This window comes from Lepidochelys olivacea, assembly GCF_965140295.1.
Source record: "Lepidochelys olivacea isolate rLepOli2 genome assembly, chromosome: 6".
Taxonomy (NCBI): Eukaryota; Metazoa; Chordata; order Testudines; family Cheloniidae; genus Lepidochelys; species Lepidochelys olivacea.
In genome coordinates, this window is record NC_140416.1 from 15795145 (window position 1) to 15819479 (window position 24335).

The following is a 24335-nucleotide window of genomic DNA, read 5'->3' on the forward strand; positions in this document are numbered from 1 at the left end:
CAGTGAGCGGGCCTGGGGAGTGAGGGGTGCTCTCCTGGTGAGGAGGCTCTCCCGGCAGAGATGCTGGGGTCGGGTGGGGGTTCCTGCTGGGAAGAGCAGGGCTGCACTCCAGCTAGAAGGATTGGGGTGGCTGTCCTGGCAGAGCAACAAAAGAGGACCAACAAGGAGCCTAGGTGTGGCAGACAACACCGGAGCATGGTATGGAGGGACTCCCAGCAGAGAAACTGGTGGGGGTGCCCGGTGGGATGAGCAGAGTCATAAAACCCTATATACCCTGGGTGTGGGAAATGACTGTGTTTGGGGCTCTTTGTTAAGGACTGACTTGCATTATGGTTTGTAATAAACAGGCCCCATGTTTCTGCTGTCTCTGCCCCATACTTCCTTTCGGGGCTGGCTCGCGCCATTTTCGAATTGCTGTCAGCCAGCATGGACCCAACAATGATCTGCACCGCTATGTGGCACCCTCCTTTTCTCACGGACCCTCCTGCAGTAGATATGTATCTGCATGACTTTTATGCTGGATGGCTGTAAGGTATTTCATTTTAGGACTGTCATTGAAAACCACTCACGGCTCTTGTAGAGCCCAGCAGCATGATTGTTCAAGGGCATCCACCCACAAGCATCACTGACACATTGTCTCTGACAGCTGCAGTAGCTGCCTGTTGCTCAGCAAGTGCATTTCAGGATATCACTGGTAGTGTTTTGAGGCCTTGGATAACACCGGACTGCTCTGCCTGAAGCATTGTGTGCTGCCCTGTCTTGTGCTGTGGCTACTAAAATCTGCAGGATGGAACTGCTGGCCACCTGACGGCATAACTTGGTAAGGCCTCTTCCATCAAAAGTCTGTGACTATGGAATCGTCTCTACCTTGATACATGCAATTCTGCAATATCCTTCAGAGCCAAGCTCAAAGCTGTGAGTTTTCTTTTTAATTCAGTGTTTGTGAGGTAGGAGTGGCTATCATTTCTGGAGAGAGAGGGAGTTTGTTTCGCTCTTCTCTGAGGTGTGGTTTATTTGGGATATGTTACTGCATAAAAAAATGTTGGTTTCAGTTATTTTTTGGTTAAGGTGGCCAGTTGAAAAGGTGGGCCCTGCAACTACCAAGTTCTCCCTGTGCCCACGCTGACTTATACCAGTTCTTGTTCCTCTCGTGGGCAGGCCCTCATGGTTCCTCTGCTTTTGATTGGATGCTGTCAGGGTTCCCTCCCCACTCTGAACTCTAGGGTACAGATGTGGGGACCCGCATGAAAGACCCCCTAAGCTTATATCTACCAGCTTAGGTTAAAACTTCCCCAAGGCTCAAATTCTTTGCCCTTGGAGGGTATGCTGCCACCACCAAGTGATTTAACAAAGAATCAGGGAAAGGACCACTTGGAGTTTCTATTCCCCCAAAATATCCCCCCAAGCCCTTACACCCCCTTTCCTGGGGAGGCTTGAGAATAAAATCCTAACCAATTGGTTACAAAGTGATCACAGACCCAAACCCCTGGGTCTTAGGACAATAGAGAAATCATTCAGGTTCTTAAAAGAAGGATTTTACTTTAAAAAAAAGGTAAAAATCACCTCTGTAAAATCAGGATGGAAAATAACTTTATAGGGTAACAAAAGATTCAAAAACACAGTAGAACTTCCTCTAGGCTTAGTTTCAAAGTTACAAAAAACAGGAATAAACCTCCCTCCAGCAAAGGAAAAATTCACAAGCAGAACAAAAGATAATCTAACATGCCTTGCCTGGCTTTTACTTACAATTTTTGTAATATGAGAGACTTTTAGGATGGTTTATAGGAGAAGGAGTTTTCTGACCTGGTGCTTCTTGCTTCCGAAGAGAACAAACAAAACAAAGCCTTCCTGCCCCCCTCGCCCCCCCAAGATTTGAAAGTATCTTCTTTCCCCATTGGTCCTTTTGGTCAGGTGCCAGGTTATTTGAGCTTCTTAACCCCTTACAAGTAAGGAAGAATTCTAGGCTACCCTTAGCTGTATGGTTATGACAGATGCTTATCTCTGTCTCTCCCCTCTGGATCTGAGGTTACTTTTTCGTTGACTCAGCCTTCATTATGGTCTGAAGCCAGTTCCCTTTCCGTAGCTGTGTCCAGCAATCCCTGTCCCCAGAGAATTGTTCCAGGTACCGTAAACAAAATAAGGTTTATTTGGTGTGGGATTGACAACAAAGAAAAAAAATCACAAAATAAAAACAATACAAATAAAAAGAAATTCAAAATAGCTTAGACTCCATGTCCTAGCCAGGTGACCTTCCATTGCTCCTTCCTCCTCCATGGATGGAGAGCCTCTGTTTTATCATCTCTCTGGGGCTGTGTACCCAGGAGTGAAGTCTTCATTAGCGCACTGAATGTGTTCCTCATCCCTTAGGGCAGGTGGGCAGACTGTTGCACAATCATCCATTGAAGACAGTGGGACTTGATGCCAGCACGGCATTCTGCCTAAGCATTGCAGATTGCAGGATCAGAGTCTGCGCTTAGGTGTCAATACGCAATTACAACTGTTTCTCTGTGTCACCTCACATTTTAATTAGTTTTCCCCTTTCTCTTGATTAGAGCTGCGCGAGTGCGGCAAGAAACGTTTCTGTGAATATTTGTTTGGATATCAAAATGACAGTGTTTGTGCCCCTTGTGTGCATACCTACAGGTTTGTTCATCCGAACAGTGAATTTTTAAACAAATGCTACAGGATGTTTGCAGCCAGCACATCTCAAATCCATAACTGTGAGTATTTGCTCTATGCAGTGTTGTGGTAGCCGTGTCGGTCCCAGGATATTAGCTATAAGGTGGGGGAGGTAAGATCTTTTATTGACCAACTTCTGTTGGCGAGAGAGAGAGACAATCTTTCGACCTACACAGAGCTCTTCTTCAGGGTAGCTCACTACCAGCTTGTCTCTCTAGTATTTGCACTAACCACCTGATTCCAAGAATTGCACTTAGCTAATGAAGACACAGAAACATACCACATAACATGTACCCAACCCAAAGAGCGCACAACGTGAATATACACTATTCAGTTTCCATACACTTTTTTTTTGTAATTCCCAGCTAACTTCCATGGGTATTTCAAAGGAGTTTTGCTCCTTTCAAAGGATTCTTCTGAACCTTTATAAAAGGCTGTTGAAATACAGACATGGGCACACTATCACATGCTATGAAAGCTGTGATTAGGGTGACCAGATAGCAAATGTGAAAAATCGGGATGGGGGTGGGGGGTAATAGGTGCCTATATAAGAAAAAAACCCAAATATCAGGACTGTCCCTATAAAATCGGGACATCTGGTCACCCTAGCTGTGATATGATCACTGGTGGCCATGTGGCTAACAAAATCAGCCACTTATTTGTAAAGCGTGTTGCGATCGACTGATGAAAAGCACTATGTCAGAGCTGGGTATTTATTATTTAAATCGAACCGATAGGAAATGGCTTGACCAACATAATAATATTTTAACCAACCAAATATATTCCAGGCACATGATAAAACATGTAACAACCACAGCCCTTGTCCTGAAGAGCTCAAAATCTAGATTAAAATGAGAGAGTGAATTATTGGGCCAGATTCTCAGCAGGTATACATTGGATTAGTTACATTGCAGCCAATGGAGCTATGAGAATTTGCACCTTCCAAGGATCTGGCCTACAGAGTACAGAATACAGATATAGAGTGTGAGGGTATGTATGAAAGCTTTGAGTATGAGGCTTTGGCTTCACGGCAGATAAAAGGTGTGTGTTTGCACTGAGATCACTAATTTGATGTCAAATCCTAGAGGAGACAAGGCACAGGGAGTCTAATGTAGCTAACCAAAGTCATCCATAGGTGGAAGGTACAAGGTTGACCTTGACTAGCTACAACGAGGTAAAAAATATAATCCCTTGTCTCCGCCAGGATTTTAGACTGTGTTGGAATATCTCAGTGTAAACACACTCTTTGCAGTGAAGATGGAGCCTGAGTTTGGAGAGATGCATTACGCATAAAGTAGCGAAGTCCTCGAAGCTGTATTTGATTTTATTTAGTCATCTCTGGCACATTTCCAGCACTCCTCTATCCACCTCTCAAAGTGTAAAGCACTCCATTAGAAAACCTAAAAAGAAAATTTCACGACAATATGCTGATTCATCAGACTTCCAGAGGCCTTTTTTCAAATAGACTCCCACAGAACAGATTAAAGACATTCTCTCCAACTGCATCCTATAGTGAGAGACTTCATATAATTCACCCTTCCATCTCCGGCCTCTCCCCTTTGGAGCCCCCCAGCCCCACTATGGCCCTGATCCAGGAAAGCACTTAAAGTTAAGCACACCAGTAATCTAGCTGAAGTCAGTGGGACCAGTCACATGCTTAAAATTAAGTTCCCACTTAAATGCTTTGCTGGATCTGAGCCTAAATGCCTAGGAGAAAAGAGGCTTAGCAGCCTGCCTGGAAGTGAATGAATCCAGTCTTTGCTGGACCAAGCAGGGAAGTAAATTCAAGAGATCCTGTCAAAGAAAATGCCCTCCTATCCACTTGCATTTGTTTGTTATCAATTGCCCTCAGACATGCCGGTCTCCACAGTGGCAGCATGGTGTGGGAGACAGGTGGTCCCTTAGGTAACTGGGTCCCAAACCATGTGGGATTTATAGGATAAAGCCAGCACTTGGAACTCTTCCTGGAAATGTACTGGGAATCAAAACCAGCTCGTTAGCGGTCACATGACATCCGGGCGTCGGTGACAACTGCTTACGTGAAAAGGTAACGTTTGGGAAACAAGCCAATTAATTTTTACCTGCCTTAGGGAGACGAAATGAATCATGCTCTCTGTGGAAACTAGCGCGAGCGGAGAATCGGGCCTTTGAGTGCTGCAAGTGGAGCTGGGGGGGCCACAGGTACCTGACTAAACCCAGCCAGTCTGTGTTTGTGTTTATGCCTCTTTTTAAGTCAGGGAGACGGCATCTTGTCTTTTCATGGCAATGCCACCATGCAGAAATTGAAATGCCCTGCGAAGAACAGATACCCATAACACCACGCTCATATATAGCATCTTAGTTCAAAGGCTGTGCAAAATAAATATAAATAACATTGTAGGCCCAGGCATGCCCCTGGTGAATAGGAAGTGTGAGAGAGTGAGTGCGGCGAAAAGATTCAGCTTTATTTCCCGGACCCAGTCATCTGAGCCGGGCCAGACTTCCGAAGATTAATAGCCCTGCGTGACATGGGTCAGCGTGCGTTAATGCCACTGTTACAGGGAAGTGACTTTCACAGAGACTTCACCTAAACCTGAGCAGATGTGCTCGTATTAGTGTTTCTCTTTGAGAGAAGGAAAAAAGCCAAGCAATGTTTTTCCTTTGAAACAAATGTTATTTCACATGCAGGAAACCCAACTGAGTGCCGAGCACTTGTAAAGAGAACGGAGCTGATCCTCCGCTGGTGTAAATGAGCATATCTCCATGGGCATCAAGGGTACTACACTGATCTACACCACATGAGGTTTTGAATGAAATTATGCTTTACAGACAGCTTCCAGTTTTTACTACGCAACAGGTAGATTAATCTAACGCTTCTATTTGGGGGAGGGAGGGCTAAAGAACTTGTTAAACTTTTACCTGAGTGACTTGCACTTTTGGGGAATCCCATTCACACCCTTCTCTTTATAATCAGCAAATATCCACTGTGATCTTCTCTGCACCACATGTCCCCTTAACGCTGCATTGCAAGCTTGAACCCAAAGCTGCGTGGAGACTTGAACGCTGCATTTTCTCTATACAGCTGCTGCTGCCCGCTCCCCCCTCCCTTACTCCCAATCTAATGGTTATACAGGATCCAAGCTTTTCAATGCATGTTTGTCTCTATAGGGCCACAGACAGTGTTCCTGATTAGGCACAGTCTGGCATGCCAGAGAAACGTCACAGCTCAAGCACCTGGGACAAATCTGGCAGGGGGGATGGATCTGACACCACACGTTTACAGCTATATTTTGCAGGCACTCTCCCTTATGCAGCTAGTGCACTGCTGGCTAGAATAACTTCCCCTTTAGCAACATGTGCTGAGTGGTGAAGAAAGCTTTAAGAAGTGGGTTTACTTGTTTTTATTTCTGGGAGGGGGAAGTTGTGAAGTTATTTTTGGAGAGGAGGGGGAAATAACCAAAGTTAAAGAGAGCTTCCCAGCAGGTTCCGAAAGAGAGAGCTCCGTGTCCTGAAGCAGAAGGTTTCCTTGCAAGATTGCTTTAATAATTTTGTGTAAAATGCCCCATGCTCGTCCCAGGAACCAGAGTCCGATCCCAGAGGTGACGTGGGACTCTGGGCTCAAGGAGATGAATGAGACCTGGAAGGGAGCTATTGCCTGCCTTGGGGTGGCTGTCTTCTTCGTGATGACCATCGGAATTATCTACTGGCAAGTGGTGGACCAGCCAAACAAGAACTGGATCTTGAGAGGGAGCACCAGTGGTCTCATCTGGGAGCGAAAGTCCCAATCCCTTGTCCTGCAGACCCTGAGCGAGGAGAAGACCCTGGTGGAAATCAATGTGGGCAACTTCCCAGACATGGAGCAGCCCTTTGTGAAGAACTTGTGCTGGCTGAACAAGACGGAGTTCTGCTATACCTGGGATGCGACGGCGGATCTGGAGATCTCCCTCGAACCTGGTCCCTCTGCTGGCACAGAGTGCTACAGGATAAACTGGACTCCTCTGCACTGCAAGGTTACACTAAAGGTAATGGGGATTTGGTTTAGTTATAAAAGAAATGTGTTGTTTTATTAATGCATCCTGGTGCTTTTTGGGCCAGATCCTCAGCTGGTATAAATCAGCACAGTGACTGCAGTGAAGTCAATGGAGCCACACCAATTTACATCAGTGGAGGATCTGGCCTTATATATTTATTATAATTAAAAATAAATAAAATAAAATAAAAAAAATAACATTAAGCTTGTCTTGCTGGCAGGGCCGGAAGAGAGAGGGAGATCTTGTGTGTGTTTACTTTTTGTGGAAGGCATCTGGACCACATAATGATGGGATGATCATACAAAACCCTAGACAGATGGGTACTCCAAAGTACTCCGGGTGCTACTGTCACCATTAAAAATACATTAATAATACTCAACCAGTCAACTGTAGCTACCTCCTCATAGTGCTGTGGTGTTAACTAGAGGGCAGGAAAGCCACATTTAGATAGAGACTGAATACATATATACACCAACACATACAAAATAACAATGGTGTTTAAAATCAAAAAGCTAGAAAAGGTTATTCCTAAACACAGTTGCAATAGATTTATTCCAATGGCCCCTGGTGGGAGAACGGCAGCACCCTCCTTCCTCTGTAACTAAAAAGAACTTCTGTAAAATAAATACCTACCACATATTTGCACTGGCACTGAAATCCTGTGACTGTACCAGGTTTCAGAAGTTGCTTCTCTGTCTATTCTAAAAGTTGGGGAACTTCCTCTTGTGTTCCCTCAGTTTGTGTGATGTTCTTGCGACTTACAGAGGGCTTAAGAGTATTTTGTTATACAATATTTAGGAAACGGAAGAATGAATCAACTCGTCTGGATCTGAGCACAGCACTTTCCTTTCTCCTGATACATCAGGTGTCAGCACTGAGAACATTAATAAAATCTGATTTCTTTGCTGATCTATACATTATCTAGATAGTGACATCTCTGCTAGCTGTACAGTAAATCCACATTTAAAACACACTTTGCTTTGGAGTAATTTTTGAACGTAATAGGGGAGTGTAGCATACGTGTGTGATTTGTTTTAGTTTGTTCAGATCTATACTGCCAAGGTGATGAGTAGGACAGAGTTGATCATTTTCCAAGTAAAAATCAAAAACTGTTGGAAAATATGATGTGGGGAAAGTCAGAAACGGTTAGTGAGCCAGAGTCTCAGCTGGTAGAAGTCAGCTACTGAAGTCAATTGAGCTATGCTGATTTACATCAGTGGAGGATCTTTATTTTAATACTCTGGGCCAAATTCCTCCACCTCAGCGAAACATTCAATTTGAGGACAGGAGTGGATTTGCCCTGTTTTTCAGTAGAATTTGTCCCTCACTAGCACCCAGATAAAAAATATTTTACAATGTAGTTAAACCATTACAGAGTTCAGAGATTCAGAAATTTTTCTTGACATTTAGGATCAGTCTCAAAGGGACCCCATAGGAACCTGAGCCACGAATACACATTTCATATTATCAGGAGACAGAGAATAATTATTCTCTTGTAGATTTCAATCAATCAGAATAAGGCAGGACTCCGACACACATAGGTGTTTCAAAAAAGGTAGGAAACAGGAGTCTGATCCTTCACCATGCTGAGAGCCCGCAACTCCTGCTGACTTCAGGGGAAGGTGAAATTCCTCAGACATTTATAGGTTCAAATCCAGGCCAGTGGAGAGTAGGGGGTGAATGTGGTTGTAAAAGGTGAAAGGGATTAAGCTGGGAGAGATGAGCAGTGTCTCTAACTTGCAGCAACAGAGCTGGTCAGAGAGGAGAAAATGAAATGGAAATAAAAGGTCTTTTCGGAAACAATCCAGCAAATTAGCTGGCCATGTATGTCCCTTTATCAGAACATAGGATAAATTATAAATGTTGTTGCTGGCTGGCTGGCTTTTACAGTTGTACTGAGAATCTGCCCCAGATTGTCTCCATGTCCTTAGAAGTTTACACCAGAAAACAAAAATAAACCCCCTAACAGTTAAAGCCATTTACTGATGCACCGAGTGACACCAATAAATCCTCTCTCTGTGCTGAGCCATAGAAACAGTCCTGTGAGACATGGTTCTGTGTCTTGTTTTGACTGCATTCCATAGTTACACATATAGGGCCAGATCTTCAGCTAGCGTCAGTTAGCATGACTCCATTGACTTATTCAGTTTGCACCAGCTAAGGATCAGGCTCAAATATGTTAAAGTAATCTATGGCTGGCTTTGAGTCACAGTTGTTTGGCTGGTAGCGCCTGTTTTTCATGGACTCAGCTGTTCATTTGCAATGCTGAATACAAACTGAAATAGCCCACTTGAAATAGCTGAATTTCCCTCCCCAGTACCCCAATTCTGCACGAATCACTACACAAAGTTTGGAGCTGGTCATTCTTTTCAGTAGTTGAAGGTGTAAGTGGGACTAGCTGCTAATGCTTAAATAACCAGAAATCTCCTTTCCCCCTTGAAATACATCTGGGCTTTCACAGAGGCACTCAAGAGGCCTTGTTCTAATTGCCAGAGAATTTGAAGTCATGTGGGAGGTTAAGTCTCGCTGATCCTGCTGCTTGGCAAAAAGGGAAGGTTTAGAAAGAGCAGAGGCAACAAGAGCATTTGAACTGAAATAATATAATTGATTGTATTTAGGTGGTTTAGGAAACCAGGAGGCAAGGGGGGAAAAGCCACGTAACTCTTGATACTTTCCAGGTTTGTCTTTGTTTTGTATTATGGAGTGGCAGTAGCTTGTTGACTCTTCTGAAAAATATTCTTAGCGGTTTTTTGGTTCATCATGTCACCAAAACACCTTGACCTGGAATCTCCAAATTTGTTTTGCTTGCCTTGCTGAGGAGAGGCACCGTTGCTAGCACTGGGGGACCTTGGTACAATGTTGGGGAGGAAAATATAGTGGGGGAAATACATATACATATATTATGGCAGCATCAATAGGGACTCGATAATTAAGGATGTATTGAGATTTGCACTTAGAGTAGGATGTAAAGTGTAGAAAGACTCACGTTTTACATTTTAGTGACTGACTTGGTTTTCAAGTTCAATACAGTAACTTCAGAAAACTGAATTTTCATATTTGTTAAAATATTTAGCAGCTGTTGCAAAGGAAACATTTTAAAACTATCCCTTCTTGGATTTCCTCCTAGCAGCCTGACCAGTCTCTTATATTGCCTTCCTGAAGCTAAAGAACCAGTCACCACAAACTCAAAACACACACACACTATGTTAAAAGAACATTATTTAGGTTGCAATGTTAAGTACCATTAGGAAAACCATGTGTGATGGCTCATGCAACCTTAATTACTGGCTCAGTGGGCATCCATTCTCTACGCAGAATAATGCAGGATCCTATAGATATAATTAGGGTGAGCAGATGTCCTGATTTTATAGGGAGAGTCCAAATTTTTGGGTCTTTTTCTCATATAGGCTCCTATTACCGCCCACCCCCGTCCCGATTTTTCACACTTGCTGTCTGGTCACCCTAGATATAATAGTATGATTGTGTAAAGACCGTACCATAATGCATACCTGAATTATGGTTAAAAGAAAAGGAGTACTTGTGGCACCTTAGAGACTAACAAATTTATTTGAGCATAAGCTTTCGTGAGCTACAGCTCACTTCATCGGATTATGGTTGTAATCCTAAATCTGGCACTTCGTAACTTTCAAGTGCTTGACTCTTCAAGATAAATAACATTATTTTGAAAGGTACAAGGTAGGTGTGGTAATGTCTTTTATTGGACCAACTTCTATTGGTGAAAGTCTCTCACCAACAGAAGTTGGTCCAATAAAAGACATTACCTCACCCACCTTGTCTCTCTCATATCCTTGGACCACCATGGCTACAACAACACTGCATACATTCTTTTAAAGCAGCATTTTGTGTGTAATTGAGCAATTTTGGGGCGGGGGGGGGGGAGGTTAAGATAAAAACAGATTCTGTTGCATGCAACTGTAACAACTCCCCAAATCATGGATCATCAACAGGATCTGTATCCCAAGACTTCAGCATTGTGGCACAGACTGCTGCTCTGTGAGCTACAGGACCAACATGAGTGAGTGGTAGGAGAAGGCTGTTTTCCAGGTGTGGGAAGGTGGGAGGGGATTGGATTGCTGAGTCCAGGTGCTGGGTCCGGGAAGAAGCCCATTCCAGCTTGGCTCTTGCTCTCTCCAACCCCCAGAGTGGGGGGAGCTCCTGCCTCACATCTCGCCGGAATGTGGGGTTGGTGTCTGGTGCCATTTGCAGGATTTGGGAATGGGGGTGTTGCCATGTCTGTCTGTCTGTCTGTCTCTCTCTCTCTCTCTCTCTGCCTAGTAGTTAAGGGAGCCAAGCTTCTGCTCCATGCGGTACCCTGGGGTATAAGTGTGTATGTGTAAACGGGCCACTGGGGCCCTGTGCTGGTTCCAGGGACTTGTAGGTGAGTACAGCCTGGATGGGCACTCTTCTCTCCACACTCTGCTCTGGCTATTTTGGAAGCTGCCTACCGTGTGATCAGCCATTTGGGCCGGCTGCCAAAAGTTCCCTGAGGGACGCAAGTGAGAAAAGGGAAATGGTGATTTAAAATCTACAATTACATATATCTCAGCCAACCCTGAATGGAATTTCTTAGGAGAAAGCAAAGGCATTTCTGTAGCCCATGGGGATTCCCCTGGCTGAATATCAAAGGCCTACTACAAAGAATGAAGGTCTGAGAGCTTCTCACAGAAAAGGTCACAACAATCTTTTATAATAGGAAGCGGTAGGCAACCTAGACTCACCACCAGCTCCCCCCATAATATATATTCTTATAACGTAGCAAGGATGGGCCTGAGATGTTACAAGAATATATATGTTGCTGGTATGGTTTCAGCTGTTGCATGGACAGGGCTTAAATGTACCGTGTAGCACGTGAGATTCTGTACATAGTGTATAGACCCTACTTTACACTGCCGTGGGCTGTAGAGGCTCCTACGCAGTTGCTACAGGAATTTTTTGGACGGCACGTATGTACCACATAGACTTGCTCAAAGCATTACCTGCGCCCTGCAGAAACTCAGTGCAGTTGGGCTTTGTGAGTGTGAAGCATGAAAGGGTTAAGGATGCAAACACACCCCCTAGCTGGGGCCAGAGCATTGAGCCGCAGAGTAATAATCCCTTCAGCCCACTCCCTGTGGCTGCAACCTCTCGGTGCCACTTGCACAGGGCGTTAGGACAATTGAATTTATAGTAACTGAGGATCCGGTGGCCTTTTCTCTAACCTATCCCCACCCCATGCATGACTGCCTCACCAATTACCCCTCCCGCCACATGACACAGGAGGTGCAGAAGCTCCTTTGCATGATAATTCTGCTGAAGCAGCACATCTCCTAGCCAGGAGTCCTCTTCAGCGAGCACTGCCCACTTCTTTGATGATACTGCCCAGCTCCAGAAACCCCAGTGGCTGGGAGGATACAGCTGCAGCCTGCTTATGGGGGATGTTCTGACACCCATTCCCCTGGGATTTAGTTAGCAGAAGCCAGTGTAATCCAGGACTAGAACTAGCTCCTTTGTCTTCCTGTCGAGAGGCCAAGCAGCATGGGGAAGATGGTGCTTTGATCTGTTCTTGATTATGAAATAAAACAGTCAGCTGTGTATTTAATATGAAACATACAGAGTTGTGCTTACCCTCTGCTAATGTCATAAAGCAAGCCTGGCCTGCCATGTTGTAGCATTTTGGATGCTAGAGAAAACAGGAGAGACTTTCAAGTTCTGAGGAGGAAAGTCCTTTCCAAGTTAGGGATTACAATGAGAGCAGTAAGTAGCCAACGTTAGGATTATCCTCAGAGTTATTTATTGTATGATGTCTGCCTGGAAACCTTATGGCAAGATCAGTAAGCCCATGTTATCGTGCTGAGCATGCTTACATAATTACTGGATTGATGGAGAGCCAAATTCTCTGCTGTCATAAATTGATCTAGCTCCGCTGAATCTGGTCCAGCCCTTAGGGGAAAGAAACTTCTATGAGTAACCCAGTGTTTGGCAAATATGGGGTTCACTCCTGCTCCCATTGAAATCAATGAGTTGCTCCCATTGACTTCTACAGAAGCAGGAGTAAATCCACAGCTAGCTGAGTGGAGACTTGAGGAACATATTCCAGGTGAGGAGGGCTAAATTGGAAGGTTCAGCTCATGGTCACATAGACTGTTATAGCATTAACCACTGGGATATCTTAAAATATGGAGATGGAAAATAGTGCTTGCTACTATAAACAGCTGTGGGTCAAATTCTGCCTACACTTGCACCAGTGTAAATCTAGACTAGCTCAGTAGATGTCACTGGAGTTCCTCTAGACTTAAGCTGATGTAACTGCGGGCAGAATTTGTCCTGTTGTCTTCACAGCCCCTTGGAATTTGGTTCTCCAGAATGAAAGGTGCCATATATTAAATGTACAGCAAAGCATCCTTGGTTACTTTCATAATTTTGAAAGGACTTAAATATTTGAGCACAGGTCCTGCGTCCGCAAATATCACTAGCATCTAGGAATAAATGTCTGTCCAGATCTGTGAGGGGAAGATTCTGAAATGTGAGGCCATCTGGTCTCAAGGCCAACAATGAGTTTCTCATATGTCTGAAAGGGAAAAAAGGCAACTAGCAGGTTTGCAGGCATGCTATTGTACGATAGTGATGTTTAATAGAGGGAGGATTCTTCAGATTGTTTCTCTTGCCCAAAGGAAAGAGCTCAGCTGGGATATTAGCACTTCTCATCTCTCCACAAACCCATTTTCTTTATTGAAAGGTTTTATTTTAATGCTTCACTCCTCACATACTGAGTGTGTCTGCATTGCAGTCACAGAGTATGATAGCAACTGGTGTAGACATACCCGAGGGAGCTTCAATCTAGCTAGCTCCGGCACCAGAGCAGTGAAACGGCTGCAGCTTAGGTTTCAGCGTAGACTAACCGACCGAGCAATTAACTAGTGTTTTGGGCAGGCTTGTGCGTTTAAGTACATTGCTGAACCAGGGCTATGTACAGTAACATACCAACACATCCTATTATAATGAGAGGGGATGGGGGAGAGACGGTGATGATATATGACGGCGTGTTGTGCTCTAAAGGAACGTAAGAACACTAGATCAGACCAGCAATCTGTCTAGTCCAGTAATCTCTTTCTGAGAGTGGTTAGCACCAGCTGCTTCAGAGGAAGGTGCAAGAAACTGCAGGAGGTAGTTATGGGATAACCTGCCCCTCCGGGAATGGACATTCTAACACCCCGCCCCACTGTACACCATTCCCAGAAGTTGGTTTATGCTCTGAAGCAAATGGGTCTGTATCTTATCTGAAACTATTGTTAGTTTTTGCGTTATTCACTATTGTAACCCTGGATAGTCTTGTTGTGAGCATACATGTATAATCTTGCTAAGCTCTTGGCCTCAGGGATAATTTTGTTGCAGTGAGTTCCACATGTTGCGTGTTGTATAAATAATGTTTCCTTTTAACTGTTTGGAATTTGTCACTTTTCACTTTCATTGCCTGTCCACTCGAAGGGTGCTATTCGCAGGAGTGTGGGATGGCTATGTTGTTTAGATATACTAGACATCTTTGACACAAACTGTTTCAGAAGTATTTTCTAGGTGCTTTGTTTTAAATGGAGGCACTATTTTCCATATCCTACCACCTAAGAGTATTCATTTTCTTGTGACTCTCTTGCAGTGGACTAGTGCCTATTTCAAAACTCAAGAAACAGTGGTAGGTATTTGAGAAGTTATTCACAGGCAGATCACAAAGGTCAAGACAGCCCTCTGGATAAAGTACATCTGTGCCATTTTATACCTCAGTGTGTGTTTCATTTAATTATTGTTTTATAAAGAACATTACTGGAGGGGTAGAAAAAGCTAGAGAGGGGGAATAAAACCTAACCAACGCTGAATGGCGGGTTTCCGGCTTTAATGAACAGCTCACCAAGAGCCTCCCTCAGTGGTTTTACTGTTCTTCGTGTTCCCCTTCCTCCTTTGGCCAGGCCCAGGGGATGGTATAAAATGGGTAAAAGCTGGTAAAAGCTTTTCTTTTCCCCATTTGGTCCCTTCCTTGTCCATGTTCTTTATGTCTATCCACATGGCCTGTGTTAAATGAATTGAAAACAGGTTACCTGATGGATATGAAAGCATTCTTAATTCCCCATTAACAGCTCTGAGGGGAGGATTTCTAATGGGGGGTCCCCTATGGATTGGTTCTCGGCCCTTTTGGGGTCAGTTATCTGGAAGAAAATATAAAATTATCGCCGCAAAATTTTGTGGAGGACGCAGACTGGTGGAGAGGCAAACAGCAACCTGTCACTGATGCAGAATGATCTGGATTGCTTGATAAACTGGGCACAATCCAATATGTGTTAATACAGCTAAAGGCAAGGTCACGCACCTTGGAGCAAAATATGTAGGCCATGCTTACAGGACAAGGGACTGCATTCTGGAAAGCAATGACTTTTGAAAAGGAGATGGTGGGGTGGGGGAGAGGAAATTGTATATAACCAACTGAGCATGAACTCCCAGGGTGATGCTGGGATACACAATATGTATAAAGGGGTGAGTATTGAATAGGAGTAGGGAGGTGGTGTTATCACTGTATGGCATTGGTGAGACCACCCTTGGCATATGGTGTTCGGTTCCAACATCTACACTTTAAAGAGCATATTGAAAAGATGGAGAGAGTTTAGAGAAAAGCTATAAGAATGGTTTGTGGTCTATAAAACATTCCTTATGATGAGAGAGACTTAAGATAAATAGATTGAGTGTATCAAAGAGAAGGTTAACAGGTGACTTGATCTGCACAGGGAAAAGATATCTGGTACTACAGAGCTCTTTAATCTAGTAGACAAATGCAGAACAGCTGGAAATTGATTTCAGCAAAGTTCAAACTGGAAATAAGATGCACATTTTTAACAATTAACCATTCGAACAGATTACCAAGGAATGTGGTAAATTCTCCATCATTTGGCCTCTTTAAATCAAGACCGGATGTCATTCTAAAAGATACATTCTAGTTCAACCACAAGTTATTGGGCTCAGGGAAGGAACCACTGGGTGAAATTCTATGGCCTGTGTGATGCACGTTATTATCATAATAGTCCTGTGATTCAGGGTGGTCTCTCACACTATTCCCCATTATGGTTTCAAGTCCGTAGGTTGGCAGTAGCATCTAGTGGCTCAAGTCTGTGGATTTCTTGTAGGGGAAGAAATCTCCATCCCTCTCCACCAAACTCCGACCCAGGGCCCTGGGCCTGGCAGTTCAGATGTGCAGCAAAGGCAAGAGTGTCACCAAGACTGCTCCTTGGGTCACTTCCTACTACAGCCCCTGTCTCTTTAAAGGCCCAGTGGTTGCCTGGCTATTGACTTGCAATGTATACTCAACTGAAAGGGGTCTGGAGGTTCTTCCCTCTCACTCAGAGACAGGCGCTCTGCTGTCTCTCCACTGGCAGCCTGCATCTCCCAGTTGAGGTCTGTTCCAGATGGCATTGGACTCCTTCTGTATCCCTGAAGGAGCTACCAGAGCAGCTCTGCTCCCTTGCACTGACCTCCCTGACTGAGCTGTGCCCTACCTTTTTAAACTCCACCTCTATTGTGAGCACTCCCAGCAAATATGTCGGGGCAGAGCCTCCCGGGCTCAGGTCTGCTCTTTAACCCTCTGTCCCCAGTGTGGGGTTTTTACAATCCAGCACATGTCCCTTCTAGCTTTAAAAATCTAGTACTCTTATTTCCACCATCTCTATATCAGGTTTATGCTTTGATGCACTGCTATTGAGTGTTGTTCTTATATTTAAAAATAAAAAAAATCTAGACTTGTAGGTTACTGTTTTCCTGAAAGGACTGCTTTTTTCTTTATTTTTTAAATAAGGATTACTAGTTTGGGCCAGAACATTAGCAGCTAAAGTTAAAGTTGCAGTTCTGCTCTTCTCTGCATGCTCTCTCTCGTATATAGACCACAGCTGGTCAAAACCTTCTGTCAGCTTTTAGATGGAAAATTGTGTTTTGATTAAATGGGAATTCCAACACAAAAAACCCCTAATTTCATCAAAAAATTGAAATTTTGTAAAAATAAATTTAGAAACTCACTTTTCAGTTGCTAAAAACCTGATCAACCTCCAGATTTTGGGTTTTTTTTGTATTAAAACAATATTTTGTCAGTGGGGTTTTTTTGGGGGGGGGGGATATTTCCTGGTCAGCTTTAATATAGATAATAAAATACACATTGAACAATATTTATAGTACTTTTGCTGTATCTACAGAAGTGCAAACCATCAAAAATCAATAGGGTAAGGGAGCTGGACCAAAATTTCCCTCTCGAGTCCACATGGTAGTAGATATCTGCTTTGATATTCCACCTTCCCTGCATGTGTGGAACTCCCCAGATGACAAGATCCATTGAGAGGATTTAAAAGGAAAGTATCGCCTTTAGTTTTTGATTGATAAGAAGTAGACACTTTTTAAGGCATGTAATGTACATAGTACCTGAGATGATAGAATAACAGTGTTGCCAACTCTTGTAATTTTACTGAGTCTTGCAATACTTGGCGTTAATAAATCCTCAGCTCCTGGACTCAAGTGATTATGCAGAATTTCAGCTTTCATTTAAGAAAAAAATTCTAGCCTTATGGTTGTGCGGAAACATTTGAGTCACATTTTCAAGTTAAGTTAAAAGCTCAGATACCAAAAGACAAAGAAAAAGTACCTACAATTGATATATCTTTTTAAAATTTCATGGATTAAGGACTGTCTCATGATTATTGAATATTTGGGGCTGGCAACACTGGTAGTATTGTGCACTTGCAGAGCAGTCTGCCTCAAAGCACTAGGAAAACATTCACTTCTTAATCCTCACAGCATCCAGTGTGGGAAATGTCATTATCCTGGAGGCTACCAGTGGGGAAGCTTGAGACACGGAGGTTCTGACTTTCCAAAGGCCCCCCAGTGAGTCACTGGCACAGAGTTCCTTGCTCAATCCACTTAAACCTGTTCCCTTTCTAAGCACATACTGTAAAGAGCCCTCTCTCACTTCTTTATTACCCTATGTATGTATTATCCTATATATCAGTCCCTGGCACAAAGTTTTCTATCTTCATTTCTAACAGAGCTCTGTGTTTGGTTGTAGGATTGTTTTTCAATGACTAATGTCTCCTGGTACGGAGGAGCAAGCATCAGAGCCCAGCGCTGGCCTTTGAACAATGTGAATACAAAGTCCCAGCCATTTGTTATCAGCAACCTCACCAAAAATCCCACTGGCTATGGATCTGTCTTAGAAAAATACTTTTTGGGATCAACAGGTAAGAAGAGTTTTCTTGCTGTGATTTCTCATTGCTGCTGACATTAATTAGCAAACCCACAGCTTTGGATGTTGGGAATCCTAATTTAGGATATACTTTTACTGATTGAAGGAGTGTTGTCTTGGACCATTGGCATTCTCCTAATGCGGAACTTGAACCAAAGATCTTGTGACCCAAAGGTGGAAGTGCCATCAACATGTGCCCCTCCATTGATCCACTGGTGTCTATGAGCATTAACAAATTAGCCAAATTGCATGCCTTATCTTTTCTCTTCACACTGTTAATTTGAAGCATTCACTGCTGCAAGAGGTCCCTGTGACTGGATTTTGAAAAGAACTGGATAATTTTATGACACTGATATCTCTATTAGTTATGTACATTCAGAGAATAAAGGATAATCAGATCTCATGCCTCAGGGTAAAAGATGATCTGCAAGATCCCAGTTCCAAAATACCACACTGCACACCTGGTTACGTGTTTACCCCTTCCTCTGAAGCATCAGGTACTGGCAATGCCAAAAGCCAGATATTGGACTACATGGGCCAGTGATCTGCCCTGGCAGAGAAATCTTCTATTTATTCTTTGCAATGCATGCTGACCTGACAATATCATTCACTGAGGGCAACCCAGAGATACAGTACTGGAAAAGCCCTTGGCAGCTAGCACTATGTATCGTTGCCGGGCACATGGCATGTGTGTTTAGGTCTTTAGTGGCATCAGTTACTGAAAGTCTCAGATAACTATTTCAGCTGCTACTTTGGCTGCAGAATCCATTGTGGAAATTCTTCTCCTTCCATTCATGCCGAGTGCTAGCAGAACAGATTAAATGGTGCCTCAGGAGGATGTGCATGGAAACTGAGTCATGAGCACAATTCCTTAAACATGCCCCCTGCAGGGCTGAGTCTCCATTGCCCCACACCTTGGGTAGACAGTTACATCTGTGTAGAGCCGGTGTAGAGGTGCTGCCATTCTGATGACAGGGTACATCTACACTGCAGCTGAAGGTGTAATTTCCAGCTCAAGTAGATATACATGCACTAGTTCTGATTAAGCCAGCACACTAAAAATAGCAGTGTGACTGGGGAGGGAAAGGTGGTGCAATGGGCGACCTGCCTGAGTTGGTACCTTTGCACAGGTACCAACTCCTCCATGTCTGTCTCTGCCAGCTGACAAGCTACATGCAGTTGGAAGTGTCATCTGAGGACTAGACCTGGAATGCCTGGCGCAGCTGCAGTTACATGCAGCCCTTCTGGCTGGCTTGCAACCATTCTTGGTCCCCCAGCCAATCAGATCCTTCTGCTCTTACTCCTCTGCCTGCCTATTCCTTCCCTCATTATTCCAGCATCCAAGCATGGCCCATGACACTTCCTTTCTCTCCCTGAGGCTGTGATACTAGTCATCTAGCCCTCCTTTATTAACCTCCCCGGCTTCCACAAACTCCTCCGACAGTCCCCAAGTCTCAAATCTATTGCATTTTTTAAAATTCAGGAATGAAGAGACTTATAAAGTCAAAGGGCTGTATTGTGTCTTTAGGCACAATCATGAGCAAGAGCCTCCTGTGTATGCTACATCTACCTTGTGACTTGGGTCACAATTCCCTTCCTGCTCCTAGAAGGTAGGTAGCCACACAGTGCTGGCTAACAGTATCAGCAAACTACTTCTGCCCAATTCTATATGCTGGCTCAGCTACACTGGCCGTCAAGCTGGAGAGAAAGTAGAGCCAAGGCTCCACCCACTCCCCACCCAACTGCTTCAGGAAGGAAGGAAGTAGACAAATAGCAGTGTCTACTCCTATGCACCTGTGACCGGGGTCCTAAGTGAGGAGCCAGCTGCGGTACCTTAGAGACTAACCAATACTCCTTTTCTTTTTGCGAATACAGACTAACATGGCTGTTACTCTGAAACCTGTCAACGCAAAGAAGGGTATTAATAAAATATAAATACGTGTAACTATTCCTTACGCAGTCAGTAACACTGATGATGATCTACACTAACAGTCTATCAACATAGCTGTAATGGCAGGAGCTTTTTAAAGTAACTATTCATACAAAATACATTGCCACTTTTAACATTCTTCCCAACTACTCACAGCAAAGAATCATACATGCTGAACTTCATACCTCAGACTGCTCATCTAGTCCCATGAGGCCCCACCCCTGACAGGCCTCTTCCCACCCCTTCCCCGCCCCCATTCCAACCCCTTCCCCAAAGTCCCTGCCCCAACTCTTCCCCTTCTCTGCCCCTATTCCAACCCCTTCCCCAAATCCCGGCCCCGGCCCCGCCTCTTCTCTACTTCCTCCCCTGAGTGCACGGTGTCCCTGCTCCTCCCCCCTCCCGCATGGAAAGTCCTAAGCACTGCCAAACAGCTGTTTGGCAGCAGAAAGTGCTGGGAAGTAGGAGGAGGAGCGGGAACGTGGCACGCTCAGACAGGGAGAAGGAGGGGAGCTTGGCTGCCGGTGGAGTCGGTGCCTATGGTGGGCCGCAGGAAACAACTCCGCAGGCTGCATGTGGCCCGCAGGCCACGTGTTTGAGACCCCTGCCTTAAAGTGATCCAGCCTCAGTCCCCCATCCAGGTACCAACATCAAATATGATGAAAGTTTCTGTAAATCTTATTTTATTATATAAAAGAACAGGTTCTACCAATCCTAAAGGACTGGACACATTACCTCCCAGGTTAATGAATGTTTCAGATCTTACCCTAATACACGCTACAGCCAATTCTTATTAACTAAACTAAAATATATTAAAAAACAAAAATAGAGGGAGTATGGTTAAAAGATCAATATACATACAGACATGAGTTCAATTCGTTGAGGTTCAGATTCACAGAGATGGTGAGCTTTGTAGATGCAAAGAGTTCCTTCAGACTTCAGTTCATAGGTTATAGTCCAATGTCCAAATCTCATATTTAGGGCATTCCAGCATAACTGGGACCTCAGTCTTGTGACTCAAACTTCCCCTGATGAAGTCTAAGCAGATCTGAGATGACAGAATCAGGACCCAAGGATCTTTTATACAATTTCATGTCTTTTGACAAGTTGGAATTCCTCAGGGAACAAAAGGTAATTATGATGACTTTGAAGGGGGTCCATAGAATTTCAGGGTTGGAAGGGACCTCAGGAGGTCATTTAGTCCAACCCCCCTGCTCAAAGCAGGACCAATTTTTATCCCAGGACCAATTTTTATCCCAGATCTCTAAATGGGCCCCTCAAGGATTGAACTCACAACCATGGGTTTAGGCAGGCCAATGCTCAAGCCACTGAGCTATCCCTCCCTCCATCACTGGTACTTAGCTATAGGAATTAACATAAGGCTATTTGCTTGTTCCTCTGCCATTCACAGCACATTTTAAAGAGAGATGAATACTGAGGTATCCCATGTTTATAATTCATTTACAAGATAGGATGTTCTTTTCACAAACGTTATCTCCCCACATCTTCCCTGGGTTAATTATTTTGCAGGATGTTTAACCCTTTCTAGCCATGCATCATAGCACCCAATCCCAAGGCCTAGGTAGCCAGCCTAGCAGTGTATGGGGTAGTTCCTGTTACCTCCTGGCTCTTGCTCATCTGTGCAGACACATAGTCAAAGTCAGAATCTAATATAATGTATGACTCTGCTGCCAGTTCTGTTTTATCTGAGTCTCATGGTATCTGGTACTTTTCTTGAAGCCCCAACTCCTGGAATCAGGTGATTATATGAGAATCTCAGCTTTCATTTAAAAAAAACGTGTCTAGCCCTCGTGTTTGCAGATAAAACTTGAAACATAACTAGAGGGCAACCTAAATGCTCCGAAATGAAAAGACAGAACCCCCCCCCACACACACACACACAATTTGTTTGTAAGGTCATAATTTTTAAGCCAATCGCGTGATTTTAGGAAGCCTGGACTTCTGATTTTTTGGAACCTTCTGGGTTAGCAGTATTGCAAATAGAAGGGCGTGAAATGTATATCATGATTTGAGACCAGTGAGAGTTTGCGTGATGGTTTTTACACATGCACTGCCTTCTGCTTGTTTAACAGAAGTACCCTCAGAATGCTAAATGAGGCAACGAAGGGCTTTCCTTTTGGCAGCATTATGGCAGGATGTCCATACCAGTCAGACAGCATGTGTATTTGCACAAACATTTATGGAGCTGATTAGAAGTCAAAATCTCATGCAGAAACTAGAGGCCTGATCCGGGACCACTGAACTCAATGTTCCTTTTGCCATTGGCTTCAACAGAAGCAGGATCAAGACCTAGATGTAGAAAACCCAATCAGAGCTTGTGTATTGAGAGCTTTGAGTTACAGGCTTCAAAGACTGAGAGGGTCATGTTGGATTTGTAAACTAAACTTTCATGCATGAAATATAAAATCTGTCATGGGAAATGGATTTACGGGTCCCAGCAGCTGAGCAGTGGAATGTTTTAGTGAAATCCAATATGTAACAATGACTTTTTTGGTTTGTGTCTTTGTGGCTTAGGCTGAATAGAATGAGGACAAAAGAAATTGCTTGCCTAGGAATTTTATAGATAATTCACTGCTCAGACAAGAGTTCAAAAGCCTGATATACAACTTTATATAATATAAATGTATCTTCTCCTCCCCCAACAAGGAAAGCTCTGCTCCAATGCAGATTCTTTTTGGGGATGGTGGTTCAGTCAGATTCTGAGTTTTACTGTAGTTATTCTAGCTAGGTTGGAAAGGAAGTGTGGTCTGACAGTTAAGGTACCAAGACTCAGGAGATCTGGGGTCAGATCCTGGCCCTACCACAGGTTCCTTGTCTGATCTTAGGCATGTCACTTAACCTCCCTGTGCATCACTGCCCCAGCTGTAAAATGGGAGACAGTAGTGCTTCCTTCCCCCCCCCCCCCACATTTGGTCTCTTCCCTGGAAAGAAGAAACAGATAATGTGTTATTCTGGACATATACACCTAGCACAATGAGGCTCTGATCTCAGTTGGAGGCCTTTGAATTCTGCTGTTCTTCAAATTCTTTACATTTCTTTCACCTTTTACTAATGGCCCTGCTGTGTCATCCAGATTTTTGTTCACCCTCCAGCCCTGTCAAGAAATCAAATAATTTAGGGTGAAAATTTAGTGTGTTTTTTTCCTTGTGGGTTTTTGTTTTTTGTTTTTTTTGAAACAGGGAGCTTGCTAAAGCCAATATGAACAGAAATGTTTTTGAGAAATTTAAAAAATGGTTAATGAAAACTTTTAATGTTGAGCCCCCACCCCCATGAATACAAGGGCGGTATCAGAACGCTGAAGGTGGAAGTTTAGCTTCACTTGAGGAGAGGCAACATGGGCCAATGGAGAAAGCATCAAACTGGGTCTCAGGAGACATGGTTTCTATTCCCAGTTGTGAGAACCAAAGCATTAATTTAGGGAGGAATACCTGGGCTCCAAGGTAGATCAGCTCATGCCCTCCAAAGGCTCTCTATGATTTGGGCCCAGATTACTTACTTAGGGGGAAAATGGCTCTATGTTATTAAAAATAATAAATAATCAAAAAGGTCATATCAATAAGGCTAAACTATGACAGTTTCTATCAAACTCAGCGTTAATCAACTCCATTATCAAATTAAGGTCAACTGAACTAATTAGCAGCAATACTGGCATGAAATCAGTTTAGTCAAATCAGATTAACACAGCAAATAATCAGTTCTTAATCCTAAAGCAGAAGTTCAAGGAGATAACTGTTTGCTTAATTACAAACCAGTCAGAACTTTTACTCTCTGGAATGACACCAATCTTTAGCTGGGTGGATATTTTAGTATAGAAACCAGATTTGTTTACATCTGTGCCGCTGTCTCAAAAGTCAATTAAAGCTTTCCTCCTTGCATACACTGTTAGGTACAGAGGATAACCCAGAGCCGGCGCTAGGCATAAACAGACTGAGCAATTGCTTAGGGCCCCGAGCAGCTCAAGGAGGCTCCTATTTGCTTTATATTATGTGTTGTGTGGCGAGCCCCCCAAAATATTTCTGTTTAGGGTCCTGTAGGAGGGTGGCTACCTTGCTCCTAAAATAGAAGGGGTTAAAAGCAGCCCTGGAGAGGGCTGTGGCTGGGGAAGGCTGATTGGGGAAGCAGCCGCAGTGGGGCCATGCCCCAATCAGGCGTCAGCTGGCCTGTGTAAAAAGGCTGTGAGCCAAGGGCCCAAGGAGTCTCTCTCTAGGCTGGGAGAGAGTAGGGCCAGCCTGGGTACTGAGAGTAGTGCCATGCTGGGGAAGATGCAGGCTGAGTGGGGGCACTCCAGGCTGGCAACTCCCCAGGCTGTGGGGCCTGGCCGAAGGCCCATAGAGGTACTGGGAGGCAGAGGAAGGCAACAGGTCCAAACCCCCTTGCCTATGATGAGTGGCCTTTATACTGCAGTCTGCCCGAAGGAGTGGGGGCTTGGTGATGACTG

At 44.0% G+C, this 24335-nt stretch overlaps 1 protein-coding gene across 1 annotated transcript in view; it reads left to right on the forward strand.

Annotated features, from left to right (window-relative positions):
- Positions 1 to 893: 893 nt before the first annotated feature.
- LOC311522255 (SITS-binding protein-like) overlaps positions 894 to 24335 on the forward strand; it is a 69478-nt gene continuing 46036 nt past the window's right edge. Inside the window, exons 1-5 of the mRNA XM_084631366.1 lie at positions 894 to 915; positions 2644 to 2720; positions 5347 to 5515; positions 6236 to 6680; positions 17773 to 17944. Of these exons, the coding sequence (XP_084487492.1) occupies positions 5469 to 5515; positions 6236 to 6680; positions 17773 to 17944 (664 nt within the window). The 5' untranslated portion in view covers positions 894 to 915; positions 2644 to 2720; positions 5347 to 5468. The remainder of the gene's footprint in view (positions 916 to 2643; positions 2721 to 5346; positions 5516 to 6235; positions 6681 to 17772; positions 17945 to 24335) is intronic.